Raw genomic sequence first — 19,815 nt, 5'->3', positions numbered from 1 at the left:
CAATATCTGGGCATAGCTACTGTGAAATGGGCACATATCTGGACATAACTACTGTGAAGTGGGCGCATATCTGGACATAACTATTGTGAAGGGAGCACATATCTTGACAAAACTATTGTGAAGGAGGCACATAATTAGGCATAACTACTGTGAAGGGGCACATCATTGGGCATAACTACTGTGAAGGGGCACATATCTTGGCATAGCTACTGTGAAGGGGGCACATATCTGTGCATAGCTACTGTGAAGGGGGCACATATCTGGGCATAGCTACTGTAAAGGGGAACATATCTGGGCATAGATACTGTGGAGGGGCATATCTGGGCATAACTACTGTGAAGGGGCACATCTGAGCACAGCTACTGTGAAGGGGCACATATCTGGGCATAACTGCTGTGAAATGGGCACAGATTTGTGCATAACTGCTGTGAAGGGGCGCATATCTGGGCATAAGTGCTGTGAAGGAGGCACATAATTAGGCATAACTACTGTGAAGGGGCACATCATTGGGCATAACTACTGTGAAGGGGCACATATCTGGGCATAACTGTTGTGAAGTGGGCATCTCTTGGCATAACTACTGTGAAGGGGGCACATTTGGGCATTACTACTATGTGAAGGTACAAAGGGGGAATAATTACTATGTGGGGGCATTAAGGGGACTGAGTGTGTACAGTTATGCTTTGGGCAAAGTTAGAGGCATGGTGTAGTATGAAAAATATATATACATACCGTAAACCTACTGTTTTGGGGAAGGGGGCGGGGGGTTGGGAGGCCCAGGTACATTCCTTGCACAGGGGCTCTCTGCTGTCTGTGTCCGCCCCTGGTCTCAACATCTGGACAGTGAACCTGGTCTCAACATCTGGACACCTTTAAAGCGGTTAGCCATCTTTTTGGGTTTTTTGGCAACCGTTCCTCCTGGGCAGACCTACAAAGGAAGCATACTTACCTGCTTACCAGTGACCTGCTCGCCTTGCATCATGTCAGTTGGTCAAATAAAGCAGATAGCGACTGTGGGGGAGTCTGGCGAGGCAGCCGAGGCCGGGGAGTAAAAGTGGCGGGGAGCAGGTAAGTATGCTTCCCTTTGCAGGCCTGTCCATGAGGTGGCCAACCACTTTAATGATCGTGACCCATTCATTCTTCTGATAGGTGAGTTTCAAATCTGTTTCAAATCCCTTTTTCCAAGTGACAATCCTTTCTATCTATCTGCCTGTCATCTACTTTTTCCAAATTAGCCACCATTTAATTTCCTTTTTGGGTTAAATTTTGTATTTTTGTGGAGAACAGATTGCTATAAATATTTCAGTCATCCACATACAATTGAATGGAGCCTGTTACAGAATATATGCTCCAAAATGATTCAGAATTGCAATGATGAAGTGGATGGTGATGGATTTTTCTAGAAAAGTACAAATTCTCGATTACATGCTGCACACATCGAGAATCTAGCCAAGTGTGTGCCCCTCCCCCTCCTAACTCCCAATATATATGAAAGTATGTAGTAATATGACAATGATATCTGTGTTTTACCTCAGGGGACTCGATCAAGAGGAGATGTCAGTCCTCCCTATTCTCCATGCAGGATTCAATAGGGTAAGGGCACTTTTACATCAGCGCTTATTATTTCTGTTCTTCTACTTCTAACGAAAATGACGGAAGTCGTGGATTCGGCCCATAACTGACAGGAGCGGAGCCTAACAGATCCTATTGACTATAATGGGATCCATTTTGTCACCAGATTTTGACCTTATAGACCGCTTACATAGCGCTCTAGCATAGCAGTCTATGATTCTAATGGTACCTTTGATGTTTTCTTGTGAAGTCCCCCAAGGCAAAAACGGACTTTTATTCATATGTAAATTTGGGCTCGCAAGTTCGCTCTTCCTTTGCGTCCTCCTTCTCTGCAGCAAGATCCCGCGCCTGCGCTATCCATTGCTTGGCCGGGGCATGCGCACTGCGATGCCCATTGTGGGCACGGCATCGCAGTAGATACTGCGCATGCGCCAGCCAACGGTGAGAAACAGCCGCGATGAGGCGGACCAGAGACACCCACAATGGGCATCGCAGTGCGCATGCCCCGGCCAAGCAATGGATATCGCAGGCGCGGGATCTCGCTGCAGAGAAGAAGGACGCAAAGGAAGAGCGGGGCGGGCAGAGGAAGAGGCTGGGGCGGGGATATGACGAAAAGAGGCAGAACAGCCTGGGCACCAACGAGGTGAACGCCGCCCCTGGGCACTTGCGAGCCCTAATTTACATATGAATAAAAGTCTGTTTTTGCCTTGGGGGAACTTCAGAAGAAAACATCAAGGGTACCATTAGAATCATAGACTGCTATGCTAGAGCGCTATGTAAGCGGTCTATAAGGTCAAAATCTGGTGACAGACTCCCTTTAAGAGAACGTTTTCGTAGAGGAAAAAAAAAGTCCTGCAGCAGGACTTTTCTCTCCACTATTTTTGACAAACTCTGTGACAGAGGCCCCGGATGGAGCCCAGAAGCTGAGGGCGGCCACTACAGGAGAGATTTGGTGTTACATGGTGCCCACTCTTAAAGAGGACCTGTCACCTCTCCTGACATGTCTGTTTTAGTAACAACTTGCATTCTCTATGTAATAACAATTATGTAGAATCTACTCTAATTACTCTATTTTGTGTCATTCCTCAATTATTCATGTTAGAAGTTTGTCAGCACTCTGCTATAATGATCCAGCTGGGTGTTATCCTGCACAGTCGGACACTATCCAGTCGGTGCTGCCAGTGGCAGACTGTGCAGAGACACACAGGCTGCTGGCAATTTATTCCTAAACTTCTGGCAGGAATAACAAAGGAACAACACAACATAGAGTCAGTACAGTAGATTCTCTGGAATTGTTATTACATGGGGAATGCGTGTAGTTACTCAGACATGTCAGGAGGGGTGACAGTAGCTCTCTGATGTGGCTTATATTGGGGTCCCATGCAGAAGACTCCTCTCTATGAAGTCCCTGATAGGGAACATAGATGGGATTGTCCTAGAGCAGTGGTTGCAAACCTATGGCAGAGGTGGCACTCAGAGCCCTCTCTGTTGGCACCCACACTCTGAAAAAAGACTATGGTGTACAAATATGCCTTAGACTTTCCCTGCCATTCATCAGCGTAGGGCGCGCTATGAACAGCACAGACAGCGCATTGGATGTCGGCAGGATATTATAACTAAATGATAAAGTACATGGAAGATATACTATATTGGATTGTAATATTCAGGTTAAATTGCTGTGTTGGCACTTTGCGATAAATAAGTGGGATTTGGGTTGCAGTTTGGGCACTCGGCCTCTACAAGGTTCCCCATCACTGTCCTAGAGAGACAGCTCTTTTAAATGAATGAAAATGATGGAAGTAATAACAAGTTAATTACAGCATTCAGAGTTGCAGACCAATATAGCGACTGTGTGTATGTGTTCTGCTCTGAATGCTTGGCGCTGCCAGCCACCTTCTACCCTCCCAGCAAAACAATAGGATCATGAGCTCATGAAAGCCAACATTTGCCTGTGGACTGATAGGCATACTATATATTTTTCAGAGATTTATGGAGAATTTTAGTATGATTGCTTGTTACAATGAATTAATCCAGATAGAGCATGGAGAGGTGCGATCTCAGTTCAAGCTAAGGTAGGTGAATGAATTTACTTCATTTTTGAGACTAATAGCTGTTCAATAGTATCAAACAAAAATGGCAATGTGGGGTTAAGCTGCATTTAGACGTGCCAATAATTGTCCAAATTATCAGTCGTTCCCGATCATCTGGCCGTCTAAATGTGCCGCCGATCACCTGATGAATGAGTGAAACGCTTGTTCATCTAGTGATCCTGTCGTTCATCCAGGCACCATCGATCATAGTTTCTGGGCAGCAGATTGTGTGGTCTAAACAGCGATCTGCTGCTCAGAAGCCATGATTCTGTATGAGGACGAGGGATCGCTATAGCTATCCCTTGTCTTCATACAGTGAAGGAGATCACTGCGTTGAACAAGCAGCCGAGTGTCGGAAAGGAACGCTTCCTTCCCGACAATCAGTCGGCCTGTCTAAATCCACCTTTATGTTCTGGTCTGTTCAATCAGCAATCTCTAGCCAAATACTACTAACTAATGGCTGCAGTGTGTTTACATAATGTATTGCTTGTCCAGCCCTCAAACCAAAATAAATGACCACTGGGAATGTGTGTAAAATAAAGAAAACAGCCACTCACCTCTTGAATCTTGTTCCTATTCCCTCTGCTGACAGTCCCCTGTTGGCTGGAAGTGTGGCGTCTCATCTGTGGTCATCTACACTCCCAGCAGTGACATGTTCCCGAGCTGTCCATAACCGCAGAGGCTCAGTGATCATGTGCCACTAAAGGGACAGATCACCACTGAGGCCAGTAAATGGCTGCAGCAGTGCACATGACCATGGACAGGACATCAAACCTCTGACTGGGACCCTCGTCGCTGGAATGGAGATGCTTTAAAGAGGTGAGTGGCTTTTATTTCTTTATTTTGCCCATATTCCTGGCAGTAATTCATTTTAGTTAGGGGGTCGGACAACCCCTTTAAGGAGAAAAAAAGGGATAGGGCTTCATGGGACATCTCTGTCAGGAAGAAATGAAAGGGGGTTCTATTAGCCGGAGCTGCTGCATGAGGGATCGGAAGACTTGTTGGATGTACTGTCCTGACGAAAGGACTGATCCAGTCCTCAACTGAGATCAAGAGAAATGTACTCAATCTGAAATTCACCCTCTCATGCAGCAGCGCCAGTCCCTATTCTTTTCTGTGCTCAGGTTTAACTAGAACTAGTATGTAAATCTAAGGCTATGGATACCTGTGAGGGAGATGTTTATTTATTTATTTATTATTGTACTCATTTTGAACTTAAAATTAACTGTTTGTTTTAATTGGCCTTTATTAAAAAAATTATAGCCCCTTACATACTCTGTACAGACATGAGATTCTCTGGTACCAGGATCTATGTTTATACTGTTTCCCTCCTTTCTCTGGTCTCCTGACCTCATAAACACTCATTGTAGCTCAATTCTTACCTTACTGATAAGAATATGGCTTACATAAGTGTTTATGAGCTGTTAGTAGATAAGGTGTAACGGCATACAAGGGAATGTCCCAAACTCCGAACGGAACCTCACGAATAGCTGCTAGCAGACGAATAGGAAACGCACCCAAGCGGCTTACACTCCTAGCAATCAGTCTCTAACAGCATACAGTGAATCCCCCCAAGAACGAGACGAGGCTCCGTGTTGAGGGTCAAGCAGTGGTCACCCAGAGCTGTGCGTTTATTGATCTTATATAACATTGGTACACATCAGTACCACCCACAGGGTTTTGCAAAAACAACCAATAAACACGTACAATACAGTAAAACACTCCCACACAAAATCCTCCCCTCTGACTATTATACAATTACCTTACACAATGGGTTGATGTAATTATCACAGGCAGGAGAATACACAATGTCTTCTGTCCTGGAGACAACCGAGGAGTAATTCAATTATCTCTCAGGACAAAAGGAAATACACACGTGGGGACAATAGGACAGACATCACTATTTAAATATACAATGTCCCAACCATTACAGTAACATAGACATTTAACATATCCCCAGATGGCTTGGATCTGAGCGCTCAAAATATCCAAACAGCACTCAGATGCCACAAACACAGTCAAATCGCCATGGGGTTTTAGTTTAGCATGGGCTGATGAGAGGGCCCATAATCCTTGGGCAAGAGGCTGGCAACCAGGCCCCTCCAAAACCCAGTGGCGAGGTTAGTTTCGCCACATAAGGGATTTACATAGCAGGCAGATAACCGCTCAGAGTGAAAGTGAAAATTAGATGTTCACAGGTGGGCAGAGAGTTAACCCTTTATGACAAAAACTGCTGACAATTTTTAATAAAGACCATGTAAAAAAAAAAGTTTTTTTTAATCCCAAAATCAGTAAAATGCAATCATAAAAAAAATTACACAACACCCCCCTGAAGGTGTTCATAGCCTTTAATAGGGTTTTCATATTGGCATGAAAAGAAGTTATAACATATGTGCAATTCATGTGATTACATAGAGTCCCAATCAGCAAACAGTGCCACCATTACATTATCATCAGCCTCTTAGTAACGGATTGAGCTAATTAATTTTATGGCATACGATGTTGGCTCGGCCGATCATCAGACCCTCTAAACAGCCCAACGATGAGAGACAAACTTAAGTTTTTAAGCTGATGACATATTTTATGTTCACATAAGAATAAACCTTTGTCTGCAGCATATTTCTCCCGTGGAGAGGGATATGATGCCCCCCAATACCCCATACATTGTGGACGGACTGTGTATAAGACCCTTTAAATGAGTGCTTATTGACTTGCCATAGCTTAGATCGGCAGTCGTTACAGCCTGAAAGGGGCTAAAGTAAAAAGACTCTTAGGCCTCATGTACACGGCCGTACCATGTTTTGCAGGCTGCAAATTGCGGATCTGCAAAACACGGATACCAGGCACATGTTCCGCATTTTCCGGAACATCCTGCCCTCTATAGAACTGTCCTATCCTTGTCCGTAAAACAGACAAGAATAGGACATGTTCTGTTTCTTGCTGGGCCGTGGAACATGGGTGTGCTGTCCGAATCTTTTGGTGCCCCATTGAAGTGAATGGGTCCACATGTTTGGAGTCATCCCTGTGTGCAGACATAGATAGAATACATTTATTTGTATTATTACTATTATGTTTCCTATGATTATATAATGCTACTGTGGTTGACATTGTGCCGCTGTGAAGTCTGAGTAATGATTCGTACTGAACATCAATCAGCTAGAACGAGACAATATAAACTGCCTCAAATTAAGTGCCATTACTTGTCCCTACGGCCGTTTATTCTAAAACTGAACTATCATTGATCTATGCTTAAGTGAATTGTGACTGAGTGCATTCGGCCCCCTGGAGCCTTCTGCATCCACCTTTCTGCAGCTATTTGACAGCATATGTCCCTTTTATACGGATGTGTTGCAGATCCTGCAATTCAATATTTACAGCGCTGGATCATTGTCAGGAAGCCATAGAAATCACAAGTGAAGAACATATCATCCAGGTACAGACAACAGATTCCTTTCTAGATATTAATGTGCTTATAGTATCATTGTGATTGTCCACGTTCAGCAGCTAGATCGGCATCAGCTTGTCCCTCCATAAGGAAGTGTAATTAGTGGATGGAGTGTAACGAGACATCCAGCAGTAACCTCTGTATAGGCCTCAATTGCTTAAAGGGCTTCTGTCACCCCACTAAACTCATTTTAATTTTTTTTTGTGTACTTATAATCCCTATCCTGCGATATATCTATACATTATGTTATTAATCATTTTCGTTCAGTAGATATGTCAAAAAACGTACTTGCTGATAGAAGCCGCAAAAAACTGCCTCTCCTCCTGTTGATTGACAGGGCCAGCCTGCGATCTTCTCCTCCTCCGACTGGCCCTGTCAGCATTTCAGTGCTGAGGAGGCGAGCCTCCTTATCTCAGAGCGCCTGCGCCGAATCAACACAGGCGCGCGATTTTTGAAATGCTGACAGGGCCAGTCGGAGGAGGAGATCGCGGCTGGCCCTGTCAATCAACAGGAGGAGGGGTGTTTTTTTGCGGCTGCTACCAGCAAGTAGGGCGTCTACTTGCTGGTAGACAGGTAATTAGCATATTATAAAAGTCCGTTTTTTGACATATCTACTGAACGAAAATGATTAATAACATAATGTATAGATATATCGCAGGATAGGGATTATAAGTACACAAAAAAATATATATGAGTTTAGTGGGGTGACAGAAGCCATTTAAGCAAAAGTATGACTTTACTGATTCTTGCCTGTTCCTGCACCTCTGCTCGTCATTTGTCACAGTCCCCATATAAAATGGTCTGCTTGTCTGGCTGTTACAATCAAGTGATTTATCACTGTGGACTATGCCAGTAGTCCACGTTCGCTTTACTCAGTGATAAGAAAGAACCCCCACGGCGGTGATCATACACATTTCAATGCATTAAATTCACAGCATGAGGACAGATAAAGTAGCCTACAGGTTGAGAAGTAAAGTCCTCTTTACATGGGTCAATTTTTTGGGCAATTATCAGGAAGGAGCATTCCTAGGAATGCATGTTCCCAATAATTGCCCTGTGTAAAGGCACCACCAATTACCTGATCAATGACCAAACGCTTGTTCATCAGGTGAAAGTATTACTGGTGCAGTCCCCTAAGTCATCATTTCTGAACAGCAGATTGTCCTTTGCAAACAGGGATCTGCTGCCCAGAAATGATGATTCTTCATGGGGATGAGCAATCGCAGCAGCAATCCCTTATCCCCATAAATCGGAGGTGATTGCTGCTTGTAAATGCAGTTCTTACCTCTCCTGGCAACAGGCAAATTCTCAGGAACTAACAGATCGTTTCTGATAATTGCCTGTTGTGTCAGCCTGTGTAAAGGGGGCTTTAATAGGCACAATGCATAATGGTATATAGAGAGCATCCTCCCGATGCGAACAGATGAGAAACTGTAAGATAAGTATATAGAAAGTTTTTATTTCATGTCCATCAGTTATTGTGTAGTAAAAGAATTTTTTTTTGAAGGTGTTGTGTAAGATTTATTTAAGTGACAGAGAGCAGGGGCCTGTATGAAATAAATTTTAAAAAAAAGATTCACCTTTTAAATGTCTCTCAGTCTTAACTTCTTCGATTCTCACGGGACCTTCAGCGCTTGCATGCTGTTCAGTTGACCATTGCTTCCAATCAAAAGAATGCCTTCCAGAATTTGGAAACAAACTGAGTCCCCCTATCAGACACCACATCAGAAGGAATACCATGTAATTTCACGATGTTATCGACAAACACTTATGCAAGAGTTTTAGCATTAGGTAGACCTGGCAATGCTATAAAGTGAGCCATCTTACTAAAGCGATCAACAAACACCAAAATCAGTTTTTCCTGAAGAATAAGGTAAATTTGTGATAAAATTCATGATTAAATGAGTCCAAGGTCGGGCCGGGATGGGCAACAAGAGTAAAGATCCGGAAGACCGAGTATGTGTCACCTTAGCACGTGCACAAGTATTACAAGCAGACACATAGTCCTCAACACACTTACGCAACTCCGGCCACCAGAATCTAAGAGAGATAAGATCGACAGTTGATCTGCTCCCAGGGTGTCCTGTGAGAACCGTACAGTGATATTCCTCGAACACCTTGTGATGTAATTTAGAAGGAACAAACAACTTCCCTGGAGGACAAGAATCCAGTGCATCTCCCTAGGCCTCCAACACCTCTGCCTCAAGGTCAGGATATAGGGCGGATATAACTACCCTTTCAGACAATATCGGACCAGGATCTTCCGAATCACCCCCCCAGGAAAGCTACTGTATGCGACAAAGCATCAGCCTTGATGTTCTTAACCCCAGGGCGATAGGTGACGATGAAATTAAATCTGGTAAAAAAATGACCATCTGACCTGCCTTGGGATCGGTCATTTAGCCGACTCCAGGTGAGCCAGATTTTTGTGATCAGTAAGCACAGTAATAGGATGAATTGCTGCTTCCAACCAATGACGCCACTCCTCAAAAGCCAACTTAATGGCCACCAAATCTCTATTACCTACGTCATAATTCCTTTCTGCAGCTGAGATTTTCTTAGAGAAGAATGCACATGGGCGCCATTTACTAGGTGAAGGACCCTGCGACAAGACTGCTCCTACCCCTACATCGGATGCGTCAATTTCCACAATGAATGGCTGTGACACATCCGGTTGCACCAGTATAGGAACAGAAGAAAAACATTCCTTCACCGTAGAAAAAGTTTATAATGCCGCATCAGACCAGACTGAGACAACCAAACCTTGCCTAGTCATGTCCGTTAAAGGTTTAACCACAGTCAAGTAGTTCAAAAATGAATTTACAGTAGTAGTTGGGGAACCCCAAAAAACGCATAAGCGCTTTCAGATTTTTGGGTCGATCCCAGTCAAACACAGCACGGACCTTCTCTGGATCCATACCAAAACCTGAAGATGAGAGTAGGTAACACAGGAATTGCACTTCCTGAACTGCAAATACACATTTCTCCATCTTAGCATACAATTTATTCTCTCTTAGGATCTGTAACACCTGTCTCACGTGATCCTGATGAGTTTCCATATCTGGAGAATAAATTAGGATGTCATGCAGATACACAGCAACAAACCTCCCCACCAGATGATGAAAGGTATCATTAACAAAATGCTGGAAAACCACAGGAGCATTAGTTAACTCAAACGGCATGACCAGACTCTCAAAAGGCCCCTTTGGGGTATTAAACGCCATCTTCCATTCATCCCCTTCCTTGATCCTGACCAGATTATATTCCCCCCTTAGGTCTAACTTGGAGAACACCTTGACACAAACAATCTGATTAAACAAGTCAGGAATCAAAGGAAGGGGGTAAGGATCATGCACCGTAATCCGATTGAGCTCATGGAAGTCCAGACATGGCCTAAGAGTTCCGTCTTTCTTCTTTACAAAGAAAAACCCTGCTGCCACTGGGGACTTGGAAGGTCTAATATGTCCCTTAGCAAAACTCTCTTGCTCTTTCGGGTTCAGAAAGGTTATATAACCTAGATTTGGGCAACTTCGCTCCGGAAATGAGATTGATAGGACAATCCTATTCCCGGTGTGGAGGTAAACCCTGGCAACCACTCTCAGAAAATACATCAGAAAAATCTGAAATTAAAGTGGGAACAGCTTTAGTGGTCAAGACAGAAAGAGATGTATTAAGACAGTTGTCCATGCAATAATCACTCCAATCGAGAATCTGTCTCACTTGCCAGTCAATGGTAGGATTATGTTTGCTCAACCATGGTAAACCCAGAACCAACGGAGCAGGCAGACCCTGCAGCACAAAGCACGAAATGGATTCCTGATGAAAATCACCCACTCTTAGACGGATGTCCTGCACCATCTGTGACAAACATTTCTGAGTAAGTGGTGCGGAGTCTATTGCAAACACCGAAATATTTTTCTCTAATGAACTTGTTGTTAACCCATGAAAACGAACGAACTGACCATCAACTAGGTAAACCCCTGCCCCACTGTCAATAAACACCTCAATTCCCACAGTTTTGGACTCTAGCGCCACCAAAGCAGACAGGAGAAATCTGGTACTACCAGTAAATGACAAAAGTAAGTTCTCTGACTCCCAACTCACACCACCAAGAGTAAGATGGGATTTTTTGTTTTGTTTTCACCTTGACGCTGAAAGTAAGGACAAACATTAACAAAATGTCCTGTTTTTCCACAGGAAAAAACATACTCCCTTCTTATGACTAAAACTCTTGCAAGCAGGCCTAGGGGTAGCTCCCCCTAGCTGCAAAGGTTCGTCACCAGGCATAAACTTAGGAGTCTCTCCACCCAAGGTGTCAGAGGAAGCCGCCACGTTATATGATAGTTTGCCCTGAGAGTGAGGGACCTTAGATCTCTCTCTCTCAGGCGTCTATCCATACGTACAGCAAGGGACATAGCCACTTCCAATGACTCAGAACGCGTCCTTTAGCCTTTTGGATAATCCCTGACAGAATTGGCTACGGAGAGCTGGATCATTCAACTCCGTATCCGTAGCCCATCTCCTAAATTCAGAGCAATAGATCTCCGCAGAACGTTCTCCCTGTTGTAAACCACGTAACTTGGTCTCGGCCAGGGAGATCCGGGTCATCATAGATAAGACCCAGAGCTCTAAAAAAATCATCTACCGACCGGAGGGACTGTGATCTGGTCGGTAGAGAAAAAGCCCAAGACTGAGCGTCCTCTTTAAGCACCGACAAGATAATACCCATTCTTTGAGTCTCAACCCCAGATGAGAGCGGACGTACAATTTACACGACTCTCTGAACCGAAAGAAATTATCGCTTCCCCCCTGAAAATCTGTCCGGAAGTGCAACCTTAGGTTCAGGACAGGCCTGGTAACTACTACTGGCACCAGCAGCCTGTGATGCCTGGATCTGCGTGCAAAGGTCAGCTACCTCTATAGACAGACCCTGCAATTGTCTAGCCAGTGCAGCGATTGGATCCATAGCCTCACTGACACAAAAAGAAATGACGGTTTGTGGCGGTTGATAATGTCACGGCGCGGTGTGGGTGGTGAACTCTACACCGAACACAGGAGGGAAGGGAAAAGGTACTAGGCCTGGAAACTAGGGAAAGGGGAAAGTCACCACCTAGTGAATCCCTAAACTGAGCCCTGATTACTATTAGTATGAGCAGATGGTAGGAATGTTCATACGCAGGAACCTAGAGCCCTATCTGACCATAAAGGGCCCTGGAAATAGTGTCAGGACAAAAGATGACCTGTTCCTTCCCAGCTTAAGGAACAGGAAACTCCCTCAGGCCTAATACCAAAAGATAGGGGAATACAACAAACTAGAAATAGGAAAAAGACACTTAACGCCGAAGTACATGGATGAGCAGGAACTCAGAGGAGAACCAAACACCAGCACTTCCACAACCAGAAAGGAGCTATCAACCGCATAGCATGATAGGTGAGACCAGACTAAATAGAGGAGTTGGAATGACCACTTAAGCTACACCTGAGACAAGAGGTGTGGTCATAACCATCAACAACACAGAAACAAGGGAAACCAAAGAGGCTGTCAGATCACATCACATGCAGCCAGTCTCTTAGATCTTCTGACCCCTGTTACGGGAGAGATCGTGACAGATAGATTGCTTTGAATAACTCAGTGGTTATATTAAATTTTTAATTACATGTAATTATAAAAGTATTCAGATCTAGGTGCAGGTTTTAAAAACTGGAATATTTTTCGAGGGACAACCTTTTTAGAAATAAAAATTAACTTAGTCCTAAATGAGAGTTAAAGGTTTCACATTTAAAGAGCTGCAAGTTTTTGCTTGGAGATTTGCTTTCAATAATATAAAGGAAATATCTTCTCTTGAAAAACATGTTATCATATCCAATGGCGCTCATATCACAGTCACACAGTGAGATCTAAGCAGCTGTATATAAGAATAGAGAATAAAACATGAGATAACTTCAGATTGATGCAAAATAGCACCTATTTCATTAGTGACTAGTTTTTTTGGGATATTTGGTAATATTATTTTGGTATTTTTGATAATCTGGGAATAACCTCACAGTTCTAACTACTTTTAACTTGTCAGTATGTTAATCCAGCTTTCGAGCGGATGATGGGCTACCACAAGGAAGAACTCCTGGGCAAGGAACTCACAGACTTTCCAAAAAGTGACAAAAACCGTGCAGATCTATTAGACACGATCAACACTTGTATCAAAAAGGGAAAGGTACTGAACATTCCAGGTTTTTTTGTGTTCGTTTGCAATTTCTAATATATAACTCTCTGACTTAAAAAGTTGAACTAAACTTTACCATGGTCTCCTTGACTGAATTGTTGGGAGGGGTGTATATTTTTTTGCCTTATATTAGTAAAATACTCAGATTAGTTTAACTTTGCAGTGTGTTGCGGAAGCGGAACTGTATAGTTATTTAGACATTTGTATTAAAATGTGATTTTGACACAGTAGGGCACTGTACAATATATAGGCACTGTATGGTATCGTTTTTTGTACACTGCATAGCAGCACTAGACCTGAGCACAACAAATACATCATATCAGGACCTGAGCACAGTGGATACATCATATCAGGACCTGAGCACAGTGGATACATCATATCAGGACATGAGCACAGCAAATACATCATATCAGGACCTGAGCACAGTGGATACATCATATCAGGACCTGAGCACAGCAAATACATCATATCAGGACCTGAGCACCGTAGATACATCATATCAGGACCTGAGCACCGTAGATACATCATATCAGGACCTGAGAACAGCAAATACATCATATCAGGACCTGAGCACAGCAAATACATCATATCAGGACCTGAGCACAGCAAATACATCATATCAGGACCTGAGCACAGTGGATACATCATATCAGGACCTGAGCACAGTGAATAATTCATTTCAGGAAGAGCCCAAGAAAAACTGTTAATTTTCAAAAAACAGCATAGGAAAGGATACAATGCACAGTCTGTAGGTTAAATGGCTTCACTACAAATGTCTTTTTTCGGCCTTATGTACTATGTTACTATGTTACTACATCAAACATACTTCTTTAACTAATTGTGATTTTTTTGGAACGATGAATACTCTTTTATATTATAGCAATTTCTAGTCCAGGGACATTCCAGGTTCTATTCAGTTTAGGCCTCATGCACATGACCGTTGTTTGGGTCCGCATCCGAGCCGCCAAAAAACTGCACGGTTGTGTGCATAAGGCCTTATGCTGATATGTTTTATTTTCTCAATTAAAGGAATGGCAAGGAATATATTATGCAAGAAGGAAATCAGGAGACAGTATCCAGCAACATGTGAAAGTCACTCCTGTTATTGGACAAGGGGGGTGAGTACAAGAACCTTTACATTTCAGGAGTCACTTCCAAAGTGCTTCTAAATGTGTTGACTAGAGTTACAGTAAAAATTATCTTAATTATGCTACTCCCTATGCATATCTTGATATAACAGCCTCTAAATGCTGTGCTTGCAATATGATTTTTTCTTGTTAGCTATTAAAAGTATCACTCATATAATGCTTTTGTATTCATTAACACAAAAGTATTCTACATCCCAAAAAAAATTCTGGCTAACATGGTACTGCACAATTTTTGCTACATACAATATCATCAGTAAAAATGACATTTGAAAATCCAAATTTTTCCTAGGTTAATTTTCAGAAATGACAGGTTGGAAACTTTTATTAGGCTACTTTCACACTAGCGTTTTTGCTGGATCCAGCAGAGTTCAGCAAAAGCGCTTCCATTACTGATAATACAACCATCTGCATCCGTTATGAACGGATCCGGTTGTATTATCTTTAACATAGCAAGGAGGGATCCGTCATGAACTCCATTGAAAGTCAATGGGGGGCGGATCAGTTTTCTATTGTGTCAGATTGTGTCAGAGAAAACGGATCCGTCCCCCATGACTTGCATTGTGGGATCCATCTTGCTCCGCATCCCAGGACGGGAAGCAAACCGCAGCATGCTGCTCTCCGGTATGAGAACGGAACGGAATGCATTTTGGAGCATTCCGTTCTGTTCAGTTACGTTTTGTCCCCATTGACAATGATGGGGACAAAAACGGAAGTGTTTTTTTCAGCTATTGAGGTTTCTGTCCAGGTGCTGTTTCTTCCTAACATTTGGCGTATATGTATGGCGCATGTCGGGTCTTTAAAGATGATGCATGTTCATATGCTGACTGGGCGCCATGCACCCTGGGTGCCTGCTCTTTTGCACAGTAGACACCTGGAGGTAAAGTCTGTAATCGGCGATAACATCAATTACAGACTTTTAACTCCGAGAATCTCCGAGGACTGCACTGGTAATTCACCATCACATATCCTGCAACTACAGTACAGACCAAAAGTTTGGACACACCTTCTCATTCAAAGAGTTTTCTTTATTTTCATGACTATGAAGGCATCAAAACTATGAATTAACACATGTGGAATTATATACATAACAAACAAGTGTGAAACAACTGAAAATATGTCATATTCTAGGTTCTTCAAAGTAGCCACCTTTTGCTTTGATTACTGCTTTGCACACTCTTGCCATTCTCTTGATGAGCTTCAAGAGGTAGTCCCCTGAAATGGTGTTCCAACAGTCTTGAAGGAGTTCCCAGAGATGCTTAGCACTTGTTGGCCCTTTTGCCTTCACTCTGCGGTCCAGCTCACCCCAAACCATCTTGATTGGGTTCAGGTCCGGTGACTGTGGAGGCCAGGTCATCTGGCGCAGCACCCCATCACTCTCCTTCATGGTCAAATAGCCCTTACTTTCAAAGTTTTCCCAATTTTTCGGCTGACTGACCTTCATTTCTTAAAGTAATGATGGCCACTCGTTTTTCTTTACTTAGCTGCTTTTTTCTTGCCATAATACCAATTCTAACAGTCTATTCAGTAGGACTATCAGCTGTGTATCCACCTGACTTCTCCTCAACGCAACTGATGGTCCCAACCCCATTTATAAGGCAAGAAATCCCACTTATTAAACCTGACAGGGCACACCTGTGAAGTGAAAACCATTTCAGGGGACTACCTCTTGAAGCTCATCAAGAGAATGCCAAGAGTGTGCAAAGCAGTAATCAAAGCAAAAGGTGTCTACTTTGAAGAACCTAGAATATGACATATTTTCAGTTGTTTCACACTTGTTTGCTATGTATATAATTCCACATGTGTTAATTCATAGTTTTTATGCCTTCAGTGTGAATCTACAATTTTCATAGTCATGAAAATAAAGAAAACTCTTTGAATGAGAAGGTGTGTCCAAACTTTTGGTCTGTACTGTACGTGCTATGTTGATGTTTCAGCGGAGCGGGCACAGGAAGAAGCAGTGATGTGTCCTCCTGCCAGTACAGTGCACTACACTGCAGCACATCCATAAAATGTACACGCCATATATGGCTACTTTGTACAGATTCTGTATTCGCTACAGTTAAAAGACCACACTTCAGGGGCCTCTTTTGCTAGTAAAACAATATAATCTATAAATAAAATATATTACAGAAATTTAAGGGGCTTGGCGCCCTGTTTATCCTCAGGGTAGATCATCAATATCTGATCGGCAGGGTCTGACACCTGGGACCTCCGCCATTCAGCTGTTTGAAAAAGAGGCAGAGCTCCATTTGAGCGCTACTTCGTCTTCATTATACTATGCGTCGTCTCCCCCGTAGCAGTGGCAGCGTAGTGTAATTACAAGCACGCGCTACCTTCCCTTGTAATGACACTGCGCTTCCGAGAGGACGGGCAGGAAGCAGTGCTCTCATCGAGCGCCACCTCCTCTTCAAACAGCTCATTGGTGGGGGTGCTGGAGGTCATCAATACAAGCAGGCTGCACAACCCCTTTAATTTTTGGGCATTTGTAACAGTTTAAAAATATGTTTAAACTTTTATGCACACTTTAAATCAAAATGGATGTTAGTTGAAGGAAACAGAGAGAGGGGCTGACTGAATTGTCAGAGAGCTTGTTTGATGGATTTCACACTGGATGGGACTGAGGAGCCTGAAATGTATGGAACAATTATTTTTTTATAAAAATACAGTTGAAAAAGTTTTGCTTTGTTTTTTTAAATCCCATAATACAACCAATGCACTAAAACGTGCCCCAAAGGTGTCCATACACTATAAGGAATCTTGGGGTCCTGCTTCTGGGCCAATAACAAGCACTGATTGACAACATACAAATCATTGCTCGTTTAAAGGGCTTATCATACACATAGTGAAAGGATGATGAATTATCTTTATTACAATTGTTTGTCCCCCGTTCAATTAGCATATTGTCAGAAGCCCACCCCCTGTTTGCTGCCCACAAATGAGATATTTGGTGTCATATAAAAGATGCGATCACCCAATAAATTGTTTGCTTGTTTGTCAGGTGTCAACGGCACCTTAACACAGGTCAATTATCAGGAACGAGCTTTCCTATGAATGAATCCTTATTTCTAATTTCAAAGAATCCCTTCAGGCATATTGCATAGTAAGACCCCCATATCCTCTGATTCAATTTCCTTGGTTTTACTTAACCATGTTGACTGCCATTCCATAGACATGAAGAATTTAAATGATGTGCTGTGTACCAGTACCCTGACAGAATCTCATGCGGTCCCACCCAGGATGTCAATCAGTGTATCCACACTCCTAGGGCTCATGCACACGACCGTATGTAAAAAATACGGATGACGTCCGTGTGCATTCCTTATTTTGCAGAACGGAACAGCTGGCCCCTAATAGAACAGTACTATCCTTGTCCGTAATTCGGACAATAATAGGACATGTTCTATTTTTTCCGGAATGGACATGCGGGCATACGAAAACGGAATGCACACAAAGTAACTTCCGTTTTTTTTGGCGGACCCATTGAAGTGAATGGTTCCGCACTCGGTGTTAATTCCGTTTCAGTATATCCATATTTCCGTTCCGCAAAAAAATAGAACATGTCCTATTATGGTCCACATTACTGACAAGGATAGGACTGTTCTATTAGGGGACAGCTGTTCCATTCCGCAAAATACGGAATGCACATGGACGTCATCCGTTTTTTGCGGACCGCAAATTACATACGGTTGTGTGCATTAGCCCTAAATAAAGGCCCAAAAGTTGAAGAGCAGTGGTGCTGGCAATATTGATGTGGCAAAAAAAAGTTCCTTTATCATCGATATGTACAGCAGATGGCGTTCACTACTATCCGTGGTTTCAGGCCCCTGTTGGGGAGGGGGGGGGCTTGGAACCTATTCCCAAGCAGATATGAGGGTCTTACTGTATTGTAGACATACATAAATAAAATTTAAATGTATTTTGTCTATATTGCATATTTGGTGTTTTGAGAAGTGATTGATATGGTTGGTTAATTATTGCATGTCTTTATGTTACTAGGAAAATTAGACATTTTGTGTCTATCAAGAAGCTGTGCAGTTCTTCTGACAACAATAAACAGGTACTGCATCATCGAAATAGAAGACGTCATCGGCGCAGGCGCACTGAGGGAGTTCAGAGGAGACGAGCCTCCTCATCTCAGAGCGCCTGCGCAGATTCAACACGGGCGCGCGATTTTTGAAATGCCAACAGGGCTGGCCGGAGGAGGAGATCCCGGCTGGCCCTGTCAATCAACAAGAGGAGGGGGCGGATTTCTGCAGTAGCTACCAGCAAGTAGACGCCCTACTTGCTGGTAGAGACCGGATTTGCATATGATAAAACTTCGTTTTTTGACTAAACTGCTGGATCAAAGTAAGGAACACTATTATATTTTAATATATCGCTATATAACTAATTTAACTAGCCCAAAAAAAAAATATCACTTTAGTGGGGTGACAGAAGCCCTTTAAATAAGCCAGAACCTCATCTGCAGACAGCTGTTTCGAGGTGATTGCCCCAAATCAGTGCAGAGCAGAGGCTTAACTGGGTAAGAGGCCTAGGATTTTGGGGGTACTATCTCACCTTGGGGAGAGCGCCTTAATCGGCGTGAGGAGACTTATAGGCCATACATACTCTTCTGGAGTTCTGGGAAGAATCAGTTATCTTGTAGTTTTATGGAGTATTCGAATGTATTCTAGCTGCAAAATGTGGAATGGTTCCTAATTCGGTGTATTCACCCCGATATATTAGTGCATAAAGTAAATGTGTAGCATGTATTTCATTCAGTCTACAGACTACAGACATCCCTGTTGCCTAGCCACTATAAATCGTAATGTCATAGAGGCAGGCCACCCATGTACATGTTGTTAGAAGGAAATAGGCTGGGGCTACACGGCGTATTGCAACCATGCACCTAATGATTGTCAATAGGGTTATGAGGCAATGAGTGACATCCCACAAAAATCCAATACTGTTGTTTTTTTAATCGCCTATTGCAAGTCGCATGCGGCTTTTCCATTGTAGACTACAGTGCAATTCTCAGGCTATTTGCCTATGACTCTTCTGAATCTTTACTGTGTTTTTACAGCCAAATAATTGCTCTAAAATAGTTCCACCACCAAATGTTTGCAATCTGCTATCACACAACTATTTTAGACCTTTCGGAGACTTCCTGAGAAAGTAAATAAAATGTTAATGCGACCCTCCAGTTCAAGAAAAAAAAATCAGGGGAACGTACAGAACACTTATATGGGGACCCTCATTTTTGTCTTAAGCTGCAGATCTGCCAGTTTCCTGGCTCCTCTTCTGCCATCCAAGATTGCCGCACTGACCACCTGTTGCATAGTGTGCATTTTGACAGCATA

General features: G+C 43.0%; 1 protein-coding gene across 4 annotated transcripts in view; it reads left to right on the top strand.

Moving 5' to 3' along the window:
• PDE8B (phosphodiesterase 8B) overlaps positions 1-19,815 on the top strand; it is a 327,461-nt gene that overhangs the window by 267,329 nt on the left and 40,317 nt on the right. For all 4 annotated transcript variants that reach the window (XM_040421398.1, XM_040421397.1, XM_040421396.1 and 1 more), the window contains exons 5-10: positions 1,536-1,593; positions 3,556-3,644; positions 7,017-7,095; positions 13,179-13,319; positions 14,358-14,446; positions 18,473-18,533. In XM_040421398.1, coding sequence (XP_040277332.1) covers positions 1,536-1,593; positions 3,556-3,644; positions 7,017-7,095; positions 13,179-13,319; positions 14,358-14,446; positions 18,473-18,533 — 517 coding nt within the window. The remainder of the gene's footprint in view (positions 1-1,535; positions 1,594-3,555; positions 3,645-7,016; positions 7,096-13,178; positions 13,320-14,357; positions 14,447-18,472; positions 18,534-19,815) is intronic.

Source organism: Bufo bufo, chromosome 2 (genome assembly GCF_905171765.1).
Source record: "Bufo bufo chromosome 2, aBufBuf1.1, whole genome shotgun sequence".
Lineage (NCBI taxonomy): Eukaryota > Metazoa > Chordata > Amphibia > Anura > Bufonidae > Bufo > Bufo bufo.
The sequence above is the reverse complement of the archived record's forward strand: the minus strand, read 5'-3'. Positions and strand labels throughout refer to the sequence as shown.